The sequence below is a fragment of the Cygnus atratus genome, chromosome 20, assembly GCF_013377495.2.
Source record: "Cygnus atratus isolate AKBS03 ecotype Queensland, Australia chromosome 20, CAtr_DNAZoo_HiC_assembly, whole genome shotgun sequence".
Taxonomy (NCBI): domain Eukaryota; kingdom Metazoa; phylum Chordata; class Aves; order Anseriformes; family Anatidae; genus Cygnus; species Cygnus atratus.
Genome location: NC_066381.1, coordinates 8,339,300 through 8,363,255, shown reverse-complemented (window position 1 = coordinate 8,363,255; position 23,956 = coordinate 8,339,300). Strand labels below are relative to the sequence as shown.

The window sequence follows — 23,956 nt, the reverse complement described above, 5'->3', positions numbered from 1 at the left end:
GGCTTCACCAGCAGAAAAATAAAATAATGAATGTGCTCCCAGCTCCAACCCCAAAAACCAAGCCCTGAAGGGAATAGCTCCAGGGCAGCTCCCACACAAGAGGGGTTGCTCCAGTGGGACAGGACAGAGGGGAGGTTTGTAACTGCAAACTAGATGAGATAATGACTCAGGGCTACCTCAGAAAGCAGCAGCCAGTCCCGATGGGGTGGTGGGAAGGTCCCCTTACAGCCCCTGTGCTCAGACAGCCCCGAGCAGCAGAGCTCCAGCCCCCAGTGACACCCATGCCTGGCACTGCAGCAGGTGGGAGACGTGCTGAGAAGGGGCGGAGGTGCTGCCCCTGGGCTGCATTTGATAACTGCAGGGTACCAGGGGTGCTTCAGGAGGAAAGTGGGGTCTGGGGGCGACGGAAGGGCTCAGAGCACAACAGCTGCTGTCCGACCGATACAGGCCACAACAAAATACTTTAAAACCCCAATCCATCTCTCCTGGCAAAATATAAACACATCATGTACAGCCACTCACTGCAGAGAGGGAAAACAAGAGCAATAATCCCTCCAAGATTTTACAAACAGCTTCCAGTGCCAGGCAGAAATCAGCAGAAGGAAAAAGAAAGGCAATGGATGCCCTCAAGTAAATACACGAGACCTCTGCAAAGCACCAGGGACTCAAATTCATTTCTCAGAGGTGCAGAGCAGCACCCTCTGTGCCACATGGCTGGGCTGGCTCCTTTTCTGCTTTGCTATGAAGACAGTAGGAGGAAATTTCTGCAGTGCAAAGGCACAGAGCAGGGGTGCACGAGTACGTGGCTGCCTGCACACACAGCACACATCGTGCTCCCGTCTCCATGCTGCTGTGGAGGGACACGACATTACCATCATCTTGTGCCTCCCGAGCATCGCAGGCATTTCCAGGACTACCTGAACGCACTGCTAATCAGGCACGCTGGCCAGGAAGGAATGTGAATCAGCTCAAGGCAGAAGTCTCCCCCGAGATGCTTACCTGTCACCTGCCATCCTGCGCCGGCTCAAAGTCTCCATATTTAATTGCAGCACCAGCCCTTCCAAACAACTTCCCCATCTCTCCTCCCATCACACCCACCTGCAGGGGTGCGAGGAGGAGGGAAGAGCAACCTCTGGTAGGTTTTATTTTACAAATGAACATCAGAGATCCGCAGAGATTATCTGGCGTTTTGTGCCAACATCCAGGCACTCTGATAGTCTGAGGCCATCCACGTCCGATTCATTAATGGCCAGAAAAACATTGTCTGAACACCAGCTGGTAGTTGATTTGCTTCAGGTGCGCTGAGCCACTACACAGGGTTCCCACAGAGAAAGGGCCCCCTTTCCCCTCAACCTACAGCTGTAAAAAGTACGTAAAAAAATGTAAAAAACTCGGCAGGTCATGGCCAGTGTTGCTGACTCCGAGATCCCACAGCCGACGTTCCCCTACAGCGGCTGTTGTCATGGCAAGCGGAGCGGGAAGGAACAGCACAAGAGGAGGTTAGTCCTTGACGTGCTCCATCCTTGGACTAATGGCAGCTCCCCAGCAAAACAATCCCAACAGCAATTATTGAGGCGCTTTTAAAAACGGGAAAAGCAAAACAGATTAAAAAGCCATTTGAAACCTTGAAGTTGAATGCAGAGCGGAAGGGAGCGCAGAGCAGCCAGGGCTGCACAAGCTCTGTGAACAATGTGAGAAGCAAAGACCCCGACTGTCACACCGGGGTGAGACGAACCTTGGGAGGCTGCAGGGACAGCACATGACAGCATGACAGCCAGTGCTGTTTCATGCCTAGCGGTTACAACACTAAAAACCTTCCATGGAGGGGCTAAGGAGCAGACCTGTGTCCTCTGCTGAGGTACCAAAGAGGGGCAATAGACAAATGACAACTTTTGAGCGCAGAATTCAATTACGCTCCAGCCGTGTGAATCACCATTCCACTAGCTGGATTATTTTCTTTCCTCGCTGGAGCCAGCCCAAGGATTTGGAGAGTATCTGCAACCTGGGAATGGAAAAAAAGTTTTTACTGTGTCAAGAACGGTAAGCAGTTGTTACAGAGCCAAAGCTTTATTGTTTCCTGTAGTAAAACACTACATAAAAGTTGTAAGGGATGGAGAATGAGAACAACAAAATAATAAAAGCAACACAAACGATCAGAGTAGACTGAGCACACAGAGCCCTTCTTGCCCACCCTGAGCCAAGTAAAAAGGCCGTCAACTGGTGCAGGTTTAGGATTATATTCCAACCAAAGCTACAAAACACAACCAAGAGAGATGCAACAAAGGGAAAGGAGATCTTCAATAGAAAATATGTGCACAGAGCTGAGTACATTTATCTATCACATTTGAATGTGGCTGGATCACATTCTCCTGGGCTAGAGACTTCCCTTGACCCACAGGGAGTTTTTCCATAGACAGCAGAATGGTTCTGTTCAAACTCAGGTGGAATTACTCCATGGAAGTAAAATATAGAGATAAGAAAGCATCATTTCTAGTCTTGCTGGTACAAAATAGCAGTCCCAAATTAATCTGTTTTGTAAAACTTGGTCTCAGTAAAAAATCAAAACCATGCCTTAAAGCAGCACAGTAAGCCAGCAGAGATGAACAGGTTCTTGTGTAGAGCTGGCAACCCACAGCTTGGTAAACAGACCTAAGAAGTGAAGATGAGGGTGAAAATATGACTAACCTGCCTGCACTGTCCAGGAATGAATCATAAGAAACAAAAGGAGAGCTAGAAATGACGCGTTCAATTTTAAAAACCTCTCTCCGACTCATTGTAGAGTTTTTGATGAGAAAGTAACAGGTTTTAAGAAAATAGAGTCATTTTTTTTTAAGTGTCTTTTTCCTTCTCCTTCTTTTAAAGAATTAACTTAGGCTGGCAGACCAGACTGTCTCAGGCACAGCGGCAATGACAGAGCAAGAGAGCCTCAGTAGGACTGTCAAAAGCTCTAAGGCAGCACAGGATTTTTCTGGTGGCAGCACACTTCTGAAATTGAAGACCCTGCAACTCTCAGAAGAAACAGCATGACTTCAGCTCTGAAATCATACCAGCATTTCAGGAAAAGCTGACTTCTGGGTTTAATTTTTCAGAAACTGCTAACAATTTTGACATCACCCCTTTCAGCAATGTGGCTGATCAGAGCCTCGATGGCCAGGTTTAAACAACACAGACCACAACACTAGAAGCACCCCTCCGTGGAGAACAAGCTCATCCCTTGCTCTCCAACACTGACGGTGTGAAACCCACGTTCAGAGGCTTCTCTTTAGGCCACCTCGAGGAGCCCACATCATCCAAAGGCTTTGTTTTCGCTTGTCAAAGGGCAGAAGCAGATCACGGAGCTGGAAAGATTTTCTCAGCAACCTGCCATGGTGTGTTAGCTGGAAAAGCAGTACAGGAGCAGTGCTCTGTTGGACCGTGTTCATTTAGAAAGAAAGTCAAGGATTGATTTCCAATCTCCTGTTAGAGCATTCCAGCGCCCAATCTCATTTATCTTCTTACTGCAGCCATTTGTAAGAGCATATACTACATGCACACAAAGCACCCAGCAGCAAAGGAGAGCTGAACAAAAGAGTAATAACCAAGGGAACAGGCTGACATTAACAGGCATGAATTGCTTTTAAATCCACGACTCCGGAGGGAACTTTTTGGAATCCTTCATTTCTTCAGCAAAACACAGGTCAGATCCAAAGCATTTAATAAAAATCCACAGACTCCCACTTGCCTAGCGTGCGTTTTCGTTCAAGCCTCTAAAGATCTAATTGCTCTGGAGATGTCAGCTAATCTGATTGTTCTCATCTGCCAGGCCTTGGAGGGAAATTGCCCATCCTGGAGAAGAAGCAGGACATGGGCACAGAGCTTTCCACAGCCTGACTCATCATGACACCATCACGGCCGGCCAGATGCTCAAGACTTCCAGGAAAATGGCAAAATGCAGGCCCCTGCTCATGCAACAGATTATAAGGTGAGCATGTGGGAGGAGAATCTGCAGAGCTTAACGAGATAAAGTAATTGGAAAGCTTTTAGCTGACTTGGGTAATCGAAGGCAGCCAGCTGGCCGTGGGCTGGTAAGCGTTCTCCCACCCAGAGCTGCAGCGCACACACTGCCCATGACCCCGCCACCAAAGCATCACCCTTGTCACAGGACACACAGGCCAGCACGCAGCCAGGAGGACTGAAAAAGTCATTGCAAACGTCTCCAGGTGTTTCTTTACTCACTGAAGTGCCTCCCTGAGCAGACAGCCCTGTCTGGGAGGGATACCTCAGGGGAAGGGAGCTCAGCTTCAGCAGCTCATTTGGGATGCCTCCACCAGACCCATACCACCTCAAACCAGAACAACAAGGACAAGACATACAAGGAGTGACAACCCAGGCACATGGAGTCTAGTGCAAATCAGAGCCCGCTCTCACCCTCGGGGCTCACAGAGAGAAAATCACCCTTGGGTGAGAAGCACTACAGGGGCTGTGGTCTCCTCACACCCTATTTCAGGAGCACGGGGGTGAATTCCCCTTTCCCCTGAAGAAATCAAAGCCAGGACTGTGAGGCCAGGAGCAGAACCCTGGGCTGAGTTTGGCAGGCCAGAAGAAGCAGCACACATTTCTTCAGCCCCAGTGAGCACTTTGCCCCTTCCAGCAGACACACAGCTGGGCCCCATGGTACAGCACCCTTCTCCCAGCATATGTCACGGGTAGGAAGGGAACCAAACGAAACCAAACCAGAAATCAGGTCAGCAAGGCAGGGAGGACAGGCCAGCACTTCCCCACGTGCTGCTAATGTCTGTACAAGAGCCAGCGTCAAAGAAGTCCCTGCTGGTGGCAGTTGTTGTCTGGAGTGAGGTCTACAGGAGTGGGCAAGTGTTGGATCCAGGCAAGCAGCTCCGTCTTCACCTCCGTCAGCAGCGGGTTCTGGTGTGAACGTACCGTTTGCCTTCAAAATAAAGACAGACAAAAGTTTTGTGTGAAAAGAAGCAAAGGGGAGAGACTTGACAAAGTTATTTTAAATTGCTTTTACCTCCTCAGTGCCATTTTAAGAGCTTCCTAAAAATAATAATCAAGAGAATGTCTGTGCATCATTACTCCACGCTCTGTCAGCAGTCAGGGCCCATTAAACTTTATTAAAGAAAGAAAAGACAGACAAATTGGGAAAGGAGGAGAAAGAAAGAGCTGTGCTGATGGAGCTGGTCCCCTCAGACTGCCAAGTTAGACAGAAAGCCAGGCCTCAGTCCTCAGAGGTTTCAAAGCCAGGTGACAGCACCCACACACCACAGAGCTGGTCCTCCCCTCACCTTCCTGCCCTCTGCGTGCCCAAGGAGGCAGCTTTTTGACCAAGAGGAAGCCCTCATACTCCCAAAGGCTCACGGCGACCACGGGAACCCGAGTGATCACTTCAGCAGAACTCACTGCCTGCCAGACACACTGCTGCCAGCGCAGGGCTGGTGAGGTGGAGGCCTCGGTATTCGTCCCTCTTCTGCTTCTCTGAACCGAAGGGGACACAAATTACATCGGCTCCTGACACTCTGCAGTCACCGCGTTCACGCAAAACGTTCAAGGCACGGGGAGTCCTGTAGATTCCTCCTACCAGCTCCCGGCAAATATCCCAGTTCAAAGATAACCTCCTGAGCCATAAAACCTCTCAATCTGTTTACAAAGACACCAAAATCCAGATTTCTAACTTCCATATTAGACTCCCATGCTCCTTCTTTTATGTTTTGTTTTGAAAGATTACATCAACTATTGCCCTCGGTGCTTTGTGCAAAATGCTCAATAGAAAGCTGGAAGCGTGAGGAGTAAACGTATTGCAAAAGGCAGAGAATAAGTCTAAGGACATGGGGACAGGAGGCCAGGCAGACTGTTTGATCAAAGACCAAAGTACAGACCTCTGCAGAGTGAAAGAAGGCACAAAAATAGGATTTTCATCCTCAGCAGCAGACTTGTTTCCAGATATATTGAGTGAAAGAGGCAAAAGAATGAGTCTTTGTTATTCCTCTATTTTCAAGGAAAAAGCCTTCAATTTAAAACTCCATGAAGAATTACAGAAATAGTGAAAGTAATTTATTTTATAGGTACTCAAGCCTTTATTCACTTAACTTCAAGGCAGACTCAAAAAGACGAAAATGTTTTGGTTCTACCACTTGAAGATGAAAATATTTTTAATTCCTTAAAACATGGAAGGGGGCATACGCTTCTTCTAAGATTCATATTTACAAACGTATTGTACCTAAAACGCAAACCTGAATCATTCCTAACACCGTCACTACTGGAATACATGTTTTATTTATAAATACAGCAGGATCATTTGGTGCTCTGCAGTACCGACACGAGAAGGCAGAGACAGCTCTGAGCCTCTCAGCCATGAAGGCACAACTCAGCTCCTTCACTGGTGGAAGAGGGACGACTCATCCTCATCCTCTGCAGAAATCTCAACCCTGTGGCACTGACAGCGAGCTCTGAGCACACAGGGGCAAACAAGACAGGCCAGCAGTGGTGGGAGGCAGAGGCTGTGGGTCTGTCCCCGACATCTGACTCCAAAGCCCCCCCTTCTCCAGTCCTGCGCCCTCGCTGCAGGCTGAGGCTGAAGGCAGAGGAGGAAGAGCTGGGGTTGTGAGCGTGGCTGCCAACCCATTCTGTCCCGCTGCAAAGCCAGCACTGGAAGACGATGCTGCCTGGCTGGAGCTCTTGTTCATGAGGGAACGAGCCGTCTGAAAACATTTAAGCAACCTTCTTGCCAAACTTGCAAAACAAAAGTCACCTCCCCAAAGACTGCCATGAAGAAAGTCATTAGAGAAATTACTATCTCATTCAGAGCCTAATTGCTGTTAGGACAATTTTTTTTTCCGACATGGAGCGGAGTAGTCAGACCCACTGAAGCAAAATGTTACCTCTTCAGCATCCCTGAGGGAGCAAGGCAGACATCTGAGAAACAGAAGGGAAGGAAAAAAAGTTAATGCTTCAACTTCAAAGATGCCCTGAGAATTTCCTGCCATGAAAATAATGCAGGATGGCTCTGCTTGTCTCCTGTATTAACAGCTTGCATATTTATGAGCAAAAGTTGATGCCTACCCCAACCAGAGAGACACTGAGCCACGGAGAGAGTGACACCACCTCGCTTCTAAATCTAGCAAACTCCTGAAAGACAGAGCATAAATCTCCCCACATTAAATGAGCTGAAAGCAGCGCTTCCTGCCCACCTCTCTCAGCTCCATACCCTCTCCCTCAGTTCTGCTCGGCTGCTCCCAGCACGACAGCCACCAAGACAGCAGCCAGAGGGATGCACCTGAAGCAGCAGCTCTGCCACCCTGGGAGAAGGGCCCAGGTTGGACCTTCGGGGTCCCTCTGGCCACCCCAACACCTGTGGCTGCAGCCACGACGTTTCTTACACCCCTGGGTGCTGCCGTCGCCGTCTCAGCTCCCAGGCTCAGAGACATCGCTGTTTAATGTGGCTCTGTTTAACTGCCAGCTGCTGCACCACTCTTTAAGTATTAATGATTTAGACAACACATTGGCACACAGGCAGAGATGGGGAGACTGTGATTTGCGCTCAGATGTATGCTACTCATTAATTAGCTTGTCTTGTGGCTGTTTTGCCAATATCCCCTTTTATGTCCAAACTACAACTTTCTGCACCCCCCCAGCCCACGCCAAGCCCCTCTCACCTTTCCTCCTTTCAAACTCTTCAGGTAGCCTGACCACACCTTGGCTGTTCCTCAGATAAGGTCCTCAGGAAACACTCTGTAAGGGGGACCCACCAAAGCAGAATGGCAGCCCAGCTGAGGGGAGATCCCCTGCGCTCTTAATCGCCCCCCTGCAGGAGCCAAGCCCAAACTCTAAGATGTGATTTCCACAAATAGCTCTCCATGGGCTAATGAAAACCACCATAAAGCATTGCTGATTTGTTTAATTCTGCTTAATATTCCCTCTCTTTAATAAAAATGTCGTAATTAAGAACAGCGAGGATTTCGCTCGTCTCTGATTGAGGCACCTCTTAGCACATCAGCTGTGCAGCCAGAGCAAAAGATTCACCTCCCTAGGTGGGGGAAAAGGAAGATCGGGCTTTTCCCATGTGCAATTTTCATTCTCTTAAATGGATAAAACGGATAAAATGGATAAAACGCTCTCCATCCAAAACAGTGCATGGCCTTCCTATATGCACTACATCCACTCCATGGCACCCAGTGGAAAGAGGCAAGAGCCAGGGAAAGAGGGAGAATTAGCAGCCTCCTTAGCAGCCATCGCCTCGGAGCGGACACAAAATGGTTAAGGTTGGAAGGGACCTCTGGAGGCCTTCATCTGGTTCACCTCCAGGAACTGGAGCTTCAGAATGAGAAGGAAGTTCAGACCCTCAGAAAACGATGCTTTTGAAACCGTTTGAAAGCAGGTGGTAAAAAAAGAAAAAATAAAATAAAAAATTGGCATCTTCTCAGCTCCCTGCTCTCTTCTCCAACTTTGGCTCACGGGCTGAGGTTGCCTAAATCCCAGTGCAGCACTGACAATGAGTCATTTCGTGACAAACCCCAGGCTTCATTATCTGCCTCACCAAACCCCAGCCGGAGCTGGAGCTGTGTGCTGGAAACCTGCAAGCCTCTTCTTAATAGCTCCTTATTTTCCCTTGGCCGTGCAACCATGCCATCGTCTCAGCCTTCGGGCTTAAGGAGCTCAGGACTGCGAGCAGCTGCCTTTGCAGTACCGCTCCCTGTGGCCCTGGATTTAAGGATGCTAAATTGTTCTACACAGTTAACTTGAGAGCTGAATTAGAGCAGAGGTGAGAAAAAGACAGAAAAAGAAAGCCGGTGGTAGAACAACACCTGAGGTGCTAATACAAAGCAAAAAATTGCTCCCTGTATGGTGTTAGAAAGTTTCAGAGCCTTTTAGAAAAGCTGTAGCAAAATCTCCCTTCTATGTCCTCATCCTGCCACTAAGGATCAGCTATTAAAAGGAGAGAGGATCTTTGCCCCTTGCTCTGCCCTTCCCTCCAGATACAGCAGAGCACGGGCACTGTCCCACAGCCAGGGAGACGCAGCACTGCGTTCTGCTGGCCTCGACACACAGGGCCCATCACCTCCAGCACCCCTTAAAGAGCTGAACAGCAGGAGCAGCCTCTGAGTTTTGGCAGAAAGTGGCATCCAAAGGGACCCATGGTGGAAAAAAAAAAAAAAAGCACAGACAGTGAGAAGCTCGGACCTATCTAAGGAGGGGGAGAGGCACCCAGGCTCCCAGCTCATCACTGCTGGAAGCATTTGCATGCCCCAGACCTCTGGCATCCCAGGGCACATGAACACCTCCACACAGCGGCACGCTTCCTAGGGCACTACGGAGCTGGGTTTGCTCTTCTCTTTATTTTTTGGACTTGCTAGGCTGCTGGCAAAGCACCGGGGCATTCACTGCTGCAGCCTCCTGGACGTCTGACCTGCACAAACCACCTCGCTGCGCCACGCCAATTACCGAATTCCTACAAAACTCCTACACCACTGCAGCCCCTCTCCAGCTGGGCACGCTCCATGCTGACACAGCAAACAATTACTGATATCCTCACCCCCTGACATGTAACCTCCATCACTTCCCAGCCCGTTCCTGACGAAAGCAACCCCCAGCCCGGGCAGAAGGCAGCTTGCAGCCCCCCTGCCTGAACAGGGCAGCCCCTGCTGCGGGGAGCCTGGGAAATAAGCAGCCCCAGCCGTAATGAAGATCTTCACAGTCGGCCAACCTGGCTTAACCTTTTTCTTAGCAGGATCCTCTCTGCGTCTCGGGGACTGTTTTAACTGGGCTCATGAGATCAGTGCAGTTCTCGTTTTTTAAATGTGTCCCCGCGCTGCCTGTCATTTTCAGCTCTCTCCTGCCTAGCAAAGGGAGATCCACTGGAAAGCGTTGACCCCTTGTGCCAAGCTTTGCATAAGAGGTTTTTGCTGGAAAAAGGCATTTTCTGCCTCTCAGATGCTGTTTGCACCGTCATGGCCAGGTGGCAGCTGCTTCGAGTGGCTGGCAGGAAAGCTCCCAAGTGCTAAGCCCTGTACGAACACGCCATGCAGGATGGCCATCGCCTGCTTCCAGCCAGCCTTCAGCACAGCCATGTAGCATCAACACTGGGGTCACACAGACCCCTTCCATCCCACAGAACAACCTGCTGCTCCACTCCAGCAGGCAGCAGAGCCAGCACACCACGGGAAACACCCATCCCTAATGCCACAGCGAGCAGAGGCTTAAATATAAACCCCCCAGGCTGGGGCAGCACTATAATCCAGACAGAGGACAGGCAGAGCAGAAGTACCACTCACCTGATTTGCTTTGCAAAAAAAAAAAAAATTTTAAGAGAACTGCAAATCCACAGAACCTGTGGAGGGAGGGAAGAGCACAGAAACGATTTTATGCTGGCTATTTCCAGCAGGAAGCACGGGGAGGGGGACTGTGACTCCCTGTTGCACTGAAGGATAAACCTGCTCTCTCTAATCCAATTTACGCCTCAACACGCACAGCACAAAAACGACTCGGGAACAAAAGGAGTGGCAGATCGCAGGGCAGCAGGAACGCTCTGGGGGGAGAGGTGCTAAAGGATAACTTAAGGGGTTATTGAATAGATTAGCAAGAACCGAGGAGAGAACACATTTGCATCTCTTTCAGCTGCTCCAGATCAGACGTGATAGCAGCCTCTGCTCTCACAGTCACTTAATTGTTCCAAGGCTGTTGAGGGGGAAAAGTATCTCTATTTTGTTTTTGTCACTGCAGAGTTCTGGGAAGAGCCACTCTCTTTGAGAGCCACCTAACATTAGGAAAAAATTGTATGCAGTCTCACGAAGCTGCTGGGCTTCTGCTTTGCTCCACCACCAGCTCAGATCTGTGCTGCTGGCTCCGCAGGGCACGTGTGAGCTCCGGGCCCTCGTAAGGGGACAGACCCAGGCTGCTGCGGCTCCCGCAGGCGGCTGTGGGCAGCTCCCACCCCAGACGATTACTCATGTTGCAGTATAGGTTCTGCACAAGGGAAGGAGTGAGCTGTAATGCTGTGACAGCATCTGCCACCAGCGAAACAGCAGGGAAAGTTGATGCTGGGCCTCGGCATTGCCAGGTGCACTCCTGAGAGCCTTCTGCTTAGAGGGAGGTCAGCTCCTGCCCAGAAGAGGGGCGTCAGCTTACCGGGGACTCTGCTGCCGACATCGCTGTCGTGCCCCTCCGGCGGGTGGTCGCTCTGGCAGCTCTCAGTGGCGCTGAGGGCAGCCCCCTGCTCGCTGCCCAGGCCGCTGCAGCTCCCTGAGAGGGCAGGGGGGTGGGTGCTCGCCAGCACCCTGCCCGCGGGCCGGCTGGGCTCCCCACTGGGTGCTGCGGGGACACAACAGAGAGAGGCTGCTGGGGGAGGGAGAAGCGGGTACAGATCCCAGACCAGGTCCTAAGAGAGCAGAAGTGTCCCTTCTCCCATCCATGCACCTTTGGGAGCAGGACCAAAGCCCAATTCCCATGCTCCGCTCCCAAAATGGCACCAGTGATTCTGGTCAAGCGTGAGGAGCTGGCTGCAGATGTGCTGCCAGGCAGCCAGGAGCAGCTCTTGACCGCAAAGACAGCCCCTGACAGGCTGCAGGGAACAGTGACCCACCACCAGTTCGACCCATTGCTGCTATCTGAGTGATAACGGAGCAGACCCCAGCTGGAGCCACCGGGCTGCACCAGCACAGGGCAGCCAAGTTGGGGGCAAAACCCCCAAAACCAGGAGCCACATGTTCAAGCACTGCTCACTTCCCACCCTCCGGCCACAAGGAACAGCAGCTCCTTACCCAGTCCTGCTTGCTGCTTTCTGTCCTGCGAGCCTTTTGACCCCACAGGCGAGGGCTTCTCATCCAGGCTGGAGGAACTGAGCTCCGAGTCGCTCTCGCTGTCACTAGAAACCACTGCAGGAAAGATTGGGGGGGAGGAGAGGAGAGAGACAGTTATTCACAATGTTCATAACACTTGCAAAGAGGGTGCCAGATGGATCCAAATAAAACATGAACAAATGCTGACTCGATGATCATGTTCTCCCTCTCCAAAAAGAGCCCTACCTGCAGTTCCTCCACAGCTGTTCATGCTTCCTCTCAAACATGATGTGCTTTTACTTTTTCCAGGTGATTTGCGGTTGAGTTGCACACACCCCAGCAGCACCAACACCTGGAGCAGGTGCACGTACCACCAGCACGTCTCTCCCAGGCCCCGCTGGGACCACAGGGAGCACGCTGCTCCTGCTCTGTGCTTTACTGCCTGAAGCTTCCTGCTGGGGAGCGCAGTGCCCTGCAGCACGGCCAGCTGGAAGCCGGGGTTCTGCTACTGCCGACCTGTGTGTGTGCACACCAGAGCCCCTTCCTCCTGCAGTTTGCTGCCCCCTGCACAAAGCAATATGCTAAAGGCTGGGCAGGGTGCAAGGCAGGGTCCTGGCTCCAGAGTAATAGGATCCTAATAGGATCCACGTTTTAGTAATTCAGGAAGAGGGACTGGCTGCAGGTCCAGCCCTGGTCTCCTCTTCCAAGTGCAGCAGGACCCCTGTGGAGGCTCCAGGATCTCTGAGGAACACACCAGATAAATACAACGTGTATCAAGCAAAAAAGCCCTGCAGTGACTACACAAAGAGCCAACCTTATTAGCCCATCACCCATTCAGCAGATGCTCATTGCTATCAGCACGCTGCCTGGAGCTGTATTACTCCTATGTCCCCAAGGCTTAATAGGCAAGGGTCTCTCCATTTCCTCAAGGAGACTGTTCTCCACTTTCAAGGCCTCTTTATTTATCGTTTTTTAATTATTTTCCCCTGAATCCTGGCACTAATCCTGCTGCTTTTCACTCTCACAGTTTTCACACAAGCTGAAAGAGCCTCATTTTGCCAGACACAATCCGAGGACACTCCCCAGACCGGCAGGCTGTTTCCACTTTTCCATGCGATTATGCAAGCACCTCTCCTGCTTACGCCATTCGAAAAGGTACCTGGGCTGCCAACCGCAGCTGCCCGGCCTCACGGCGCTGCCAGGAGCAGGAGGGACGTGAGCGTGGTGGTATAAATAAGGTGACAGCACTGGGTAGCAAAGTCAGCTGTCAGTTCACCTCTCTTCACCAGCGCTAAAATTCACTACACGCAGTCAGCAGTGCTACAAACCCTTTAACACTGCCCAGGGCACGAGGGCTGGTAGTCTTCCCCCGGCACAGGCAAGCACAAGCTGTCCAACGTTTCTGCCAAGGACCTCCGCAGACGCTCTTGTATTCAGGCAGCAATCTGTACTACACAAAATATTTTATAAAAAAAATAAATTAATACTTAAAATAGCTCTTTTCTGGAGTTAACATCTCTGAGGATATTAAACTGGCTGCCAGTGTTATTGCAAAATGTTCCTGAAGATGCCCTGGCAGGCAGCTCCCCACGAGGCGCTGTCTTAAAGACAGCTTCAGTACTTCCCCAGAGCTTCCCGGGGTTATCGGTAAGCACCATTAATAACAACCCACATGTACCAGGCTCCTTGCTTCAAAACCCGAATCTCAGCTGCCACAACCTTTCTGGCTGTCCAGTTGCCCAATTCCCTTGGCAAATACACTCCTGTCCCACTTGGTTATTTTTCTTTTTGTCCTCCTGGATTCACAAAATCCATCGCTTTATAACGGCTCCTTCCTCCACGAATCCTTTAAAAATGCTGGAAGTCAGGATTTATTTGGAGAAGGCCCTGATGACTCAATGGAGGTGACTTTAGCTGCCTTCCCTTATGCCACTCAGCAGTTCAGAGAGGTCCAGCACAAGAGGAGAAAGATATTAATGACACAGAGGCACTCGCACCACAGGAGCAGCCCTGTCTGCTCTTATTTCCTCTGCTCCCAGTAAGAGTGTGTTTTACCCACTGCACCAACGTTTCCCTTTAAGGTAATTTTTCTCCCAAAGCTCCCAGACCTTCTGCTGGCACTTTCCAGAGCCCAGAAGTCGTAAATCTGGTGTTCCAGCAGTTGCTGATATATCAATAAGAGTCGTTGGACGGCTGTACTTTCAGAGAACGTAACAGATTTATCCCTTTCCATCTCCAGCTGACTGAAAAAGCTCATGAAAAAAAAAAAGCCAAGATCAAGCTTGCAGGAAAAGCAATATTCCCATGGGGCTGGGTCACTTCTCGGGGGCCCGAGTGCCTCTGAGCAGGAGGTGCTGGAGCCCGGCAGCACAGGGAGGGCAGAGGGGAGCCGGGCTGTGCTCAGCCCCACAGCTCAGGGTGAGGGGAGAAATTGCCTCAGGGAAGGGAGCACTCAGCCAGGGCTCAGCTCTAATATTAAATGCATCCATCTGGCACAAGCGTGGCTGCGATGAGGATGGGTCCCTTGACACCCCCCCCCAGAAACCCGACCCGCAGGAGGCTGGCAGCTCTGGGTCACAGCAGGCAGGAGGGTCACACACGAAGGGTTTTGTTCCAACCAAAGCCTCCTGCAGAGCGCAGCGATGTGTCCAAGCAGGAGGAGGGCACCAGGCACCTGCTCTCCCCTTCAGCAGCAGCACTTCAGCGCTGCCTAGGCTTGTAGAGAAGCTGGATAACGCTGTGGTGGCCTGCAAGGCTCGTGACCTGCCCCGGCATGCTGTCTGCTCCAGTGCTTGGGGATTCGGCCTCCAGCACCAGACAAACCCACTGCGTCCCCTGGCAGCCGCTGCTCCTGCACCTCCAACAGCACCGAGCCCAGCAGGCTGCACCGCCTGGCACAGCGCGACAGAGAAACCGCCGGGGACTGCTCGGAGCAGCAGGCAGCCCTAGTGGCAAGCAGCACGAGTTTCAGGATCCTACTTCTTTCTTCCACCCAGTTTCTTCCCGTTTTACTGCAGAACTCGGAGTTCGGAGGAAGCAGAGCCCTGCTGCTTGCTGCTCCCCACCCCCTGGGGGCCCCATCCCGCCCGACCCGGTGCAGAAACCCACCCACGTGCCACCACATGGAGCAGAGCTGTTCCCCGGCACAAGAAATATTACTGCTGTTCTCCCCACGACAATACATTTCTGCCTTAACTAATAACAGGGTTCCCATGGCAACTGCTTGTTTATTACAGAAAAACTAAAGGTAGCGGCAAATCCCAGCATTAGCGAGCGCGAGAGAAATAATGGGTGTGTAAAAATAAAACTTCTTCCCAGTGGGTTTGGCTTTCCTTCCATGAGGCACGTTCCTGCGGCCCCTCGGTCCCGCTGCAGCAGGCACAGCAGTGGCCCCACACAAACCCCTTCCCAAAAACGGACGCATGGGGGTTGTCCTGCCCCTGTTGAAAGGCAGGATGTGGAAGGGACGCCTGCTGCTCATCTCTCCTGGGCTCTGCAGGGCACACCCCTACGCATGTGCTGGCCCCACCTGGCTCGAGGCCCTCAGCCGCTGCGAGCCGGCTGCCTGGCACCTCAGGAGCGGAGCGGTGGGGTGAGACATGGCCGGCCAAGACCACAGGAACCCCACTGAGAGCAGACGACCAGAGCCCAGCACGTTAAATACCATCGCTCATTCCTGAGAACACCCTGCCAAAGAAGTGGCAGGGAAGGGATGCACTTGGTCGAGGGCGTACGAGGTGTTAGCTGGCACACGCCATCCACCACGCAGAGCTGAGCCATGGCCCTGTCAGCCAAGGCCTTGCCAAGCTCTGCCCAGGCCCAGCCGTGATTATGCTAGGCTAGCAATATCCCGGCTATATCACGTCCACGTTGGGAAGGCCTGCCATGCACGGCACGGGGGGGTTTGGATGACAAACAGCAGAAGCCCCAGCGTTGGCAGGTATAAAAGAGTTAAAACAGAGGGGTGAGATGTCCAAGCTCCCAGCTTCAGGGATGAATTACAGCCAGCAGTGCCCATTGAAAGCCGTCCAGAGGACGGGCAGCCTAGCAGAGAACGACAAGGGAAGAAAGCACCAGGAAATAAAACTATAAATTGATATTATCCCGCCCATAAAACAGCAGCCAGCCAAAAATCAGAGTACAGGGAGAAAGGCAGCTTACCACCACATCATAGCCTACCGACAGTGGCTGCACTGTCCTCCACCTGCTCCCGCCGAGGCAGAAAGCACTCCCACAAAACAAGGCTCAACGAAAACGCAGGAAGTGTCCGGGCTCAACCTCTTTGACTCATAGTGTTTTCTGTATCGTGTGAATACCCCATCAATCAGTTCATTTGCTAAGACAGCACCTTCCAAGCGTCTCCTGGAGGGAAGCACAACCATCTATTCTTGATCTAATTTGTCTTTAATTACAAAAGTTACAGTCAGGCTGGGAGTGCTTTCCTGGGGCCTGAAGAGAAGACTTGTAAACCCGACCCTCCTGAGTCCTCTTTATTAAAAGGTTATTTCCCCCTGCAATACGGATAAGATTTAGCTTGAAGTGGAAGAGTGTATGCTGCTGGTACACTAGAGAGGTCTTCTCCAACTGAGGGGATCTAATAGCAAAAGACAGAACAGGAGAGAGGCCAGACGGATCTGCTAATCCACACCAGCAAGAAGTGAAGAGAAATCAAAGCAGACCGGCAACTGTTTTAATTCTGCAGCATCCATCCACTGCTGTGCTAATGACCCTGAATGCTCAGCTCCTCAAGGCTGTGCTGTTTCCCCCCAGCTCACTCCAGGCATGGCACTGGAGTGGGTGTATGAGCAGTGACAGGGAGGACAGATGGAAGAGAGGGGAGAAAAAAGCCCTACAAGGCAGCCCTGTGAATGGGATCTGACACGGCAGCGATCCAAGAACCCACATGTGATACATTGGTCTACTTCAATCAAGGTCTACCTCAAAGAACAAGGATGTGAGCGCTGAAGCTGATAAATCTTCAGGCTTGTCAGTGCTCTGGCCCAGCTCTGAGCAGGGCTAAGTTAATGAACAGCTCCTCTGAGACTCATTTAAAGCACAACTTCCCCCTGAGTTCTCCATGCTGCAAACCCCAGCACCCTCTCCAATGCCTGGGGAGGGAGCTTCACCCTTTTCCAGCCTCAACTGGAGCACACAAGAGGACACAGCCAGCATGGGCTTGCTCCTGCCTACCCACTGCAGAAGAGCACCTCGCTTATCTCCCAGCAACCCTCCCCTGTTAGCTGCATCCTGCTAGCAGCAGCAGAAGCCAGGCCCTTTCTCCCCACTTGCCTCCTGGGCAAGGAGCCCCCAACCAACCTTTGCCCCTGGCCCAGGTGAAGGAACGGCTGGTCCCGACGCCCTCAGCCTCCGACACGGCTGGCTCGCTCTGCCGAGGCTGTGAGTGCACCTCGGTGGGTTTGCTGCTGCTCTTCAAAGGCGTGATGTACTTGGGCAGCCCCTTGTAGAACCACGCGCCAGACCTCTTCCAAACCTGTGGGAGACACAACCAACACCGTAAGTGTGGGTAAACAACTACTGCACCAGCTGGAGGAGCACCAAGTCCTGGCAGACCTCTCTCCCTTCCTGGGCCGGGTCCCTCAGCCTCTGTCCCTTTATCTCTCTGTCACTCATTTTTGTGAGGGTCAAAGACCTGCAGCAGCAGGCATACACAAATGGTCACGCTTGAACACCCAAAACACTGCCTTGTGAGGTTCTGAGCAGCACAACCTTGGCATTCACTTTGTGGAGCCAAGCCAGATCTTCAAACGGGTGTGCTTGAAACCCCCAGAACAAGAACAACACTTAAATAACCTGAACCTGCAGCAGGAAACGGACTGAGAGCACTAAACTGTAATATCTCCTGTAAGAACGCCCTCTACTCTTCAATTTAGTTTTAATGCAGCTTATGATGAAGGAGCTCTATTAAGTATATTTAATATAAAGCCTGCTGTGAGCCAGAGGAAGGGGAGAGGATGGCAGCTCAGACAAGGAGAAATGGTTTCTAAAAACCTCATTCTTTTATGCCTTCCAGCAGTCTAATAATGAGCTAATGAGACCGTCAGGGCAAAAATAAGTTAATATAATAAAAGTATTACTTTGCATTTCATGTAAGGATAGAAACCTTGCACTTCTGTTCAGAGTGAAGGAGATTGTAAGTGTCTGTACTCCAAGTTCCCAAAGCATTTTACATGTAGTATCACCATTGATGGCAGTGGGTGCAAATGCAGATTTCCCTAATTACAGCAATAAGCTTGCGACTTGGATTTTAACTACTGGGCTTAATCAAAGCAGAAGGCAGTGACAACACCTGGCACTCATGACAAGCTCTTATGCAGGCACAAAAAGCAGGACACCACCGTTGCCATTTCACTGGTGGGAGGAGGTCTCTCCTGCAGGTTGCCCGGTTCCTAATCCACAGCCATGAACGCAGAGAGCTAAAATCTCTGTGTTCAGGGTCTTGAAACCCAAGTGAAGGCAATCTGGGTTCAGGGGGGAGCCTGGCAGTATGCTTTTAAAAAGAATAACACCCAGCAGAAGACAGCAGAGCAGCACCATGACCCAGCACACGGTGCAGTTACCGTAAGAGTGCAAGTCAGGAGCTCGCCTGCACTACAGCAGGATCTGGAAACCAAGAGGTGAGCGTGCCCTGCAATTACTCCGTTTCCCTGCTCAGTAGCAGCCCAGCAGGACAGTAAGGCTGCCATGCAAGCAAGAAGCTGGGAAGCCATTTCCTCAAGGGGGAGAAGACAGCAGGTTTTTCTTCCACAGGGGGTGCTCGGGCAGGCAGAGCACTTGACCCAGCCTCTGACCAGCATGCCAACAGCCCAAACAGCGACCCCACACAGTCCAGGCACAAGCTGACACGGCTCCCCCTGCCCCCTCTGCTAGCACATAAGAACCACGCAGCGTTTGGTACAGCTTGTTCAACAGCACTCATCAGTGCAGCATAGAGACCTCGGAGGAACGAGCTCTGCTATCCTGGCAAAACCCATAGCTGGGAATGGCAATGTGTCTTAACTCCGGGACAGGCAACCCTACGTGGAGCCCACCCCACTGCAACCCACGTAACACGACGCAGCAGCTGCTGGCAGGGTGAACCCCAGGTTCCCTTGTCTCAGGGAGGCACACGCCGGGTACAGTGAGCAAAAGAGAGGCTCAGAGCAGGGGCTCCTGCAGCCAGGGGAGCTGCACCCTGCAGGGTGGTCCCCTGCTGCTCGAGGGGTAGCTGGGGCACACGCAGCTCCCCCACACAAGCTGCTGGGGAGGAAGCAGCCTTTCTTTTGCAGTCGTTCTCCGAACAGACCTTGCAACATCTGTAATTTAATTTGAAGCACTGAAGAGACCTATTATCTTCAGGCGAAGTACAATTTAGGCAGACCATAAAACCAATCAGACACAGCAAGGACTGCGGTAAGAACAGGCTGGTCACCCCCAAGTTTCTCCCATTACCCCCACAGCGAGCCCAGTTAGAGAAAGAGTTAAACAATATAACACACCCAGCCCTGATGTAGTAATACCAATAGAAAATTGATGCTATGCATACATATTCACTTCAAATGGGTGCCTCTGATAGAGTTTGCTCTCACTGCAGCAGTACTGAAGTTGTTTTGAGACCAGTTCTAAAATAGCTGCAGCTGCAGGGGAGATGTTCTCCCCTGGAATAAACACATACATCTGCTCCCCCCAGGTTACCTGCACACTCCACCCAAAATGACCCACAGTTCACGTTCTGTTCTGCACTTGGGCACGCAGGTTGGCTTTAGCATCCCTGCATCAAAACGGATCGATGCTGCTGACTGCTCGTCATGCTAGTCTCATTGATTGCAAGTGGCCCAACAGCAAAGTTCCTGCTTGATTTTAAATTAATAAACCTATAACAGTGCTTCGCAGATAAAACTCCTCCTTATTAGCAGGAGTTCGCTCTTCCCAAGAGGAAGAGTTTTGCTCCCACCAGTCCTGTTAGCACATTAGGAGAAATCCTGTCCCAGAGCAGCCTGAGTTTGGGTGGAACTGGGATCTCATCAGAGAGAGCAACAGCCAGCCACTTCCAGCCCCTTGCAAAAAAATAAAAAATAAAAAAAATCCACCTACTTTTAAATAACATTCAGCATCCCCTGCTCTGAGAGTGCTTGACAGAATAAAGAACTGCACCAGCACTACCCCAGACCAGGATGCAGAGGCCCAGTGCCTGGAAGGAACTTGCTGCAGTGGCTCAGGAGCAGTCCTGCTGCTGCTCCCCACCAGCCCAGCAAAACACAGCAGAAATCCATGCCAAATATTGACTACCTTCAGGCTCCTGTCCTTCTGCCTCCCCTGACACCTCATCTACATGAAAGCAAAGCGGAGGAGGACATCGGGGAGAGGAGATACTTGAGCAAGAGGCTCCTCTTTTTGTTATTTGAACCAATTTAATGGCTGTGGCCATGACAAGTCCAGAGAGCTCAATGCATTTTGTAACCCTGACAATATCCCTATTAAAATTGCATCAAGCCACCAGTACAAACACAGGATGAGACTCTATTCAGACAGTTAAAAGCAGATGCGTATTTTATCCAGCACATTCAAGTGCAGCCTGTTAACGTGACCTAAAGGAAAATCACGGGGCCCAGGTGAAACACATTACTGCTCAGGCTTCTTTCTCCTCTTTCCCCCGTCTCTGAGCACAGAAGTGCCAAAACAAGCTCCTAATCAGAGACAACATTAGGACTCGCTGATTGAGAGGAATCACAATGAGCATTCGCAGCCCCTACAGCCAGCTGCTGCTAGCCCCCCAGGAGTTCGCATCACCAAGCCATGAGTCCCCCAGACAGAGAGCCTTGGAAAGCCTCTTCCTGCAGAGCCAAACGCTGCTCTGCCCTCCACTGCTCGCCACGCAGCAGCTGTACTTATTCTGCAGCCCAGGTTGGGCTGTGCAAGAGGAAAACAGCCACCTTCAGCTTTCCATGCCAACAAAAGCGCTATCAGCTCAATCCCCCAGCCTCAGGGAGCAAGTTCTCATGGGCTCGACGCTTGATGAAGAGAAAGGCACCTGCAAAGGCAGCTTCTCTGAGAGGAATTTGTTGCCATTGCCCTCACGCAGCACATGCCCACACGCTCACTTTGTCCCAGCTCCACGCCGCGGCTCTGGCACGCTGCAAACCACTGGCTGGGAAAAAGAGCGAGCGCTCCTCGGCTTCGTTATTTGCATTCATCTGCTTTTCCATAACACAGAGATTTCCAATTACATTATTTACAGCAATCTGTTGTCAACTCCCACATTCAGCACTTGAGGATGAAGAAAATTAAAAGGCAGTGAAATTGCTGTTCGGAGCTTTGTTTCCGGAATAGCAAAATGTATTGCACCTCTGACCCCAACGTTTCTCAAGCTGCAGTGGCTGCCAGCCTTCAACGATTTATCATTCCCCTCTCAATCAGGCCTCTTTTTTTCCTGTGGCTCTATTCTAGAGGACACTATTTTGAGTCTAACCGCTTGCTACCACCCCCCAAAATAATATGGTAGGCTATTGATGAGTTCTCTGAATTGCAAACAGGTGCACATCACTTCGATTCAATCCAGAGTCACCCAAAATAAACACTCCCCTCCATCAGCACAGCATTTTGCCAAGAAATCATCATGCCAGGCAGGAATAACCCTGGGCTATGCTGGTTTATAATGTTCAAAATGGTACGAGCGTACATGCGAAAAGGGAAGCCCTGGGAGCAAAAAAGGGAGGAGACAATTCCATTCTTCCAGTGCGGTAATCTTCTTCCTCTGCATGGTTTATTTTGATAAACCAAGAAATGCAGCCAGCCATGAAAATGTCATTTAGCGGAGAAGAAATTAAAGGGAAAGTGAAGCAGAGGGGGCAAATTAAAACTTTAGCAGGTCCCTGATAGCTGACATGCTCTTTCATATTCGATGGGGTTTAAAAAAAGCTATTTATCTCCCCCCACCCTACTTTAACTGTTTTCATTATCACTACAATTTTGGATGTGTCAATTCAAATGTAAATGTGCATGAACGCTTCCAAGAGGATTTTAATTACGATGATAGCATCGCTAATTATGGATATAAAAAAAAAAAATATATATATATATATATATATAAAGTGGTAATTGAGGGAGGTACTTTGCACAACCTGGTGGTATCAGTCAAAACAAGACTGTGCAGAGAGTTACATGGGCGGGCAGGGATCAGACACAACGCAGCAGGGCAGAAGGTGACGACAGACTTCAGCCACACGCCACTGATTCAACGTGGGCATTGCTGCCCAAGCTGTTCTCCTGCTCATGTGCTCTGCCAGAGGCCTGGCAGCAGGGAATCGTTCCTGCTGTATACATGTCGCTACAAACCTGCGGCCAACGTTTGCTGCAGTCTGGGATCAGCCTCCCCAGTCGCGCCACGGGATTTGATATGCATGCACTAACAGGCCTGCTCCTGGAAGGATCAGCCCACTGGCCCTCCACCTCAGTCTCCAGGAAGGCTCTGCAAGATGCACAGCTGAGGAAGGCAATGCAGTACAATGGGGAGGGAAGAAGGAAGGTTCTTGCCCTTGAAAGTAAACATGAACTTCACTGAATTTGCTCCTAGCCTCACTCGCATGAGCAATACAACACAATCCACACCTGCTTTAACTCCACCTCACTCAGAAGATGTTGCAAAAGAAAGTGTCCACAGAAACCTGGAAGAAGAAAAGGGTTTTTTTCAATAGATGCCTCTGTAAACAGATGGGATAAGTGCTATCTCCAAAAGGCCAGGCTTAAAGCAGATCGGGTCTATCTTATTTCAGTAGGAAGAGATGCACTTATCATGCAGGCGTGTCTGCTGGCCCTCGGGGATGTTCCCTTTGCCAGGAGGAGCACCCAGGCTCTGCCAGGTCCCAGCGATGTCACAATGTGTGACTTTCCTCCTATCACACCTCTGGCAGCTCGGAGACCCCCACCCTGCACACACACATCACGCTGGGCAGCCCCTGTGTTGCCGAACACGCTGCTTTGCTTCTGGATGCTTGGGACGCAAGCAGCAGGCAGAATCCATTAATCACCTCCACTCTCCAGAAATAAGACAGTGTCAGAGCAACTTGCTGCTCATTGCTATGCAGCACAGCCTTCCCAGAGGAGGTTTTCAAGGAAACAGAAAGCAGCAAAGAACACTTCTGAGTGGCTGAGGCTGGGATTCCCGAAGGGATCTATGGGCATCAAGCGTTCAACCTCCACTGAAAAACTGATGTAAACAATAGCTTGCTCCTTGGTCTTCATTTTGACCTAGGCACACACAGATGATTTAGTCATGACTGAAGCCAGCACAGATTTTGTCCACACAGCAAAGGAGCAAAGAAGATTACCACACCACTAAATTGTCACTAAAATTTCAAGCTTACGGGGATAAACAATGCCAAGGAGGGTGGAGGGATGAGAGCTTTACCATGTGTGCACGATGCTGCACACTTTGGCTGTTAGCTACTATATGTGAATGTCCAACCCCACCATGCTGGCTTTACATCCTGGTGGGCCACAAGACTCGCTCACTGAGTGCATAGCAGGGGCTAAAGGGGACAATTTCAGTCCCAGGCCCTTGTCCCAGCCAGATGACACTCATTAACTCTAGCCAACATCACTTAGTCCACCCAGGTTTCTGAATGACCTCCCTATCTCACTTCACTGCCTGGCAGTCTCTCAGTAACAGAGTTGAGATAAATATCATGCCCAAATAGCTAGGGCAGTGGTTCAGAAAATTACAGATTGCAAACACAGCCCTGATGCGGCAGGAATCACCTACCTTGGAAACATCACATCTCACCACACCTGCTGGGGGCTCACGTCTCTTCCTGGCAGGGAACACCACACCAATTACTGCCACCTCCACTCCGGACCAGCATCAAACACTCACCCACGAGAGCTGGCCAAGGCCAGGGCTCTGAGCACGGCCCTGCAAGCTGGGAGGCATTGCCTGAGCTCTGTGGCCTGGGACAAGCCTACTTTAAGCATGCACTTCATTAGCATGGGCTAAAGGAGAACTTTGCTTCATTACCGTGCTGTGCATTGAGAAGGGGCGAGAAGAAAGGTGATAGTGGCTGCTGGTGATGTTACTGCATCAACAACCCACGGGGTTTTGGTGGGTTCCTGAAGCTTCCCGTCTGGATCCCAGGAAACATAACAGGGCCAGTACCTATACACCACATACATCTCTGGTCAGAGCACCAGCACCA

At 51.0% G+C, this 23,956-nt stretch overlaps 1 protein-coding gene across 2 annotated transcripts in view; it reads right to left on the bottom strand.

The window, feature by feature from the left end:
* Nucleotides 1-4,209: 4,209 nt before the first annotated feature.
* RPH3AL (rabphilin 3A like (without C2 domains)) overlaps nucleotides 4,210-23,956 on the bottom strand; it is a 32,958-nt gene continuing 13,211 nt past the window's right edge. For both annotated transcript variants that reach the window (XM_050714721.1, XM_035561163.2), the window contains exons 6-9: nucleotides 17,085-17,259; nucleotides 11,751-11,864; nucleotides 11,119-11,301; nucleotides 4,210-4,924 (exon numbers count right to left, since the gene is read on the bottom strand). In XM_050714721.1, coding sequence (XP_050570678.1) covers nucleotides 4,890-4,924; nucleotides 11,119-11,301; nucleotides 11,751-11,864; nucleotides 17,085-17,259 — 507 coding nt within the window. In that variant the 3' untranslated portion in view covers nucleotides 4,210-4,889. The remainder of the gene's footprint in view (nucleotides 4,925-11,118; nucleotides 11,302-11,750; nucleotides 11,865-17,084; nucleotides 17,260-23,956) is intronic.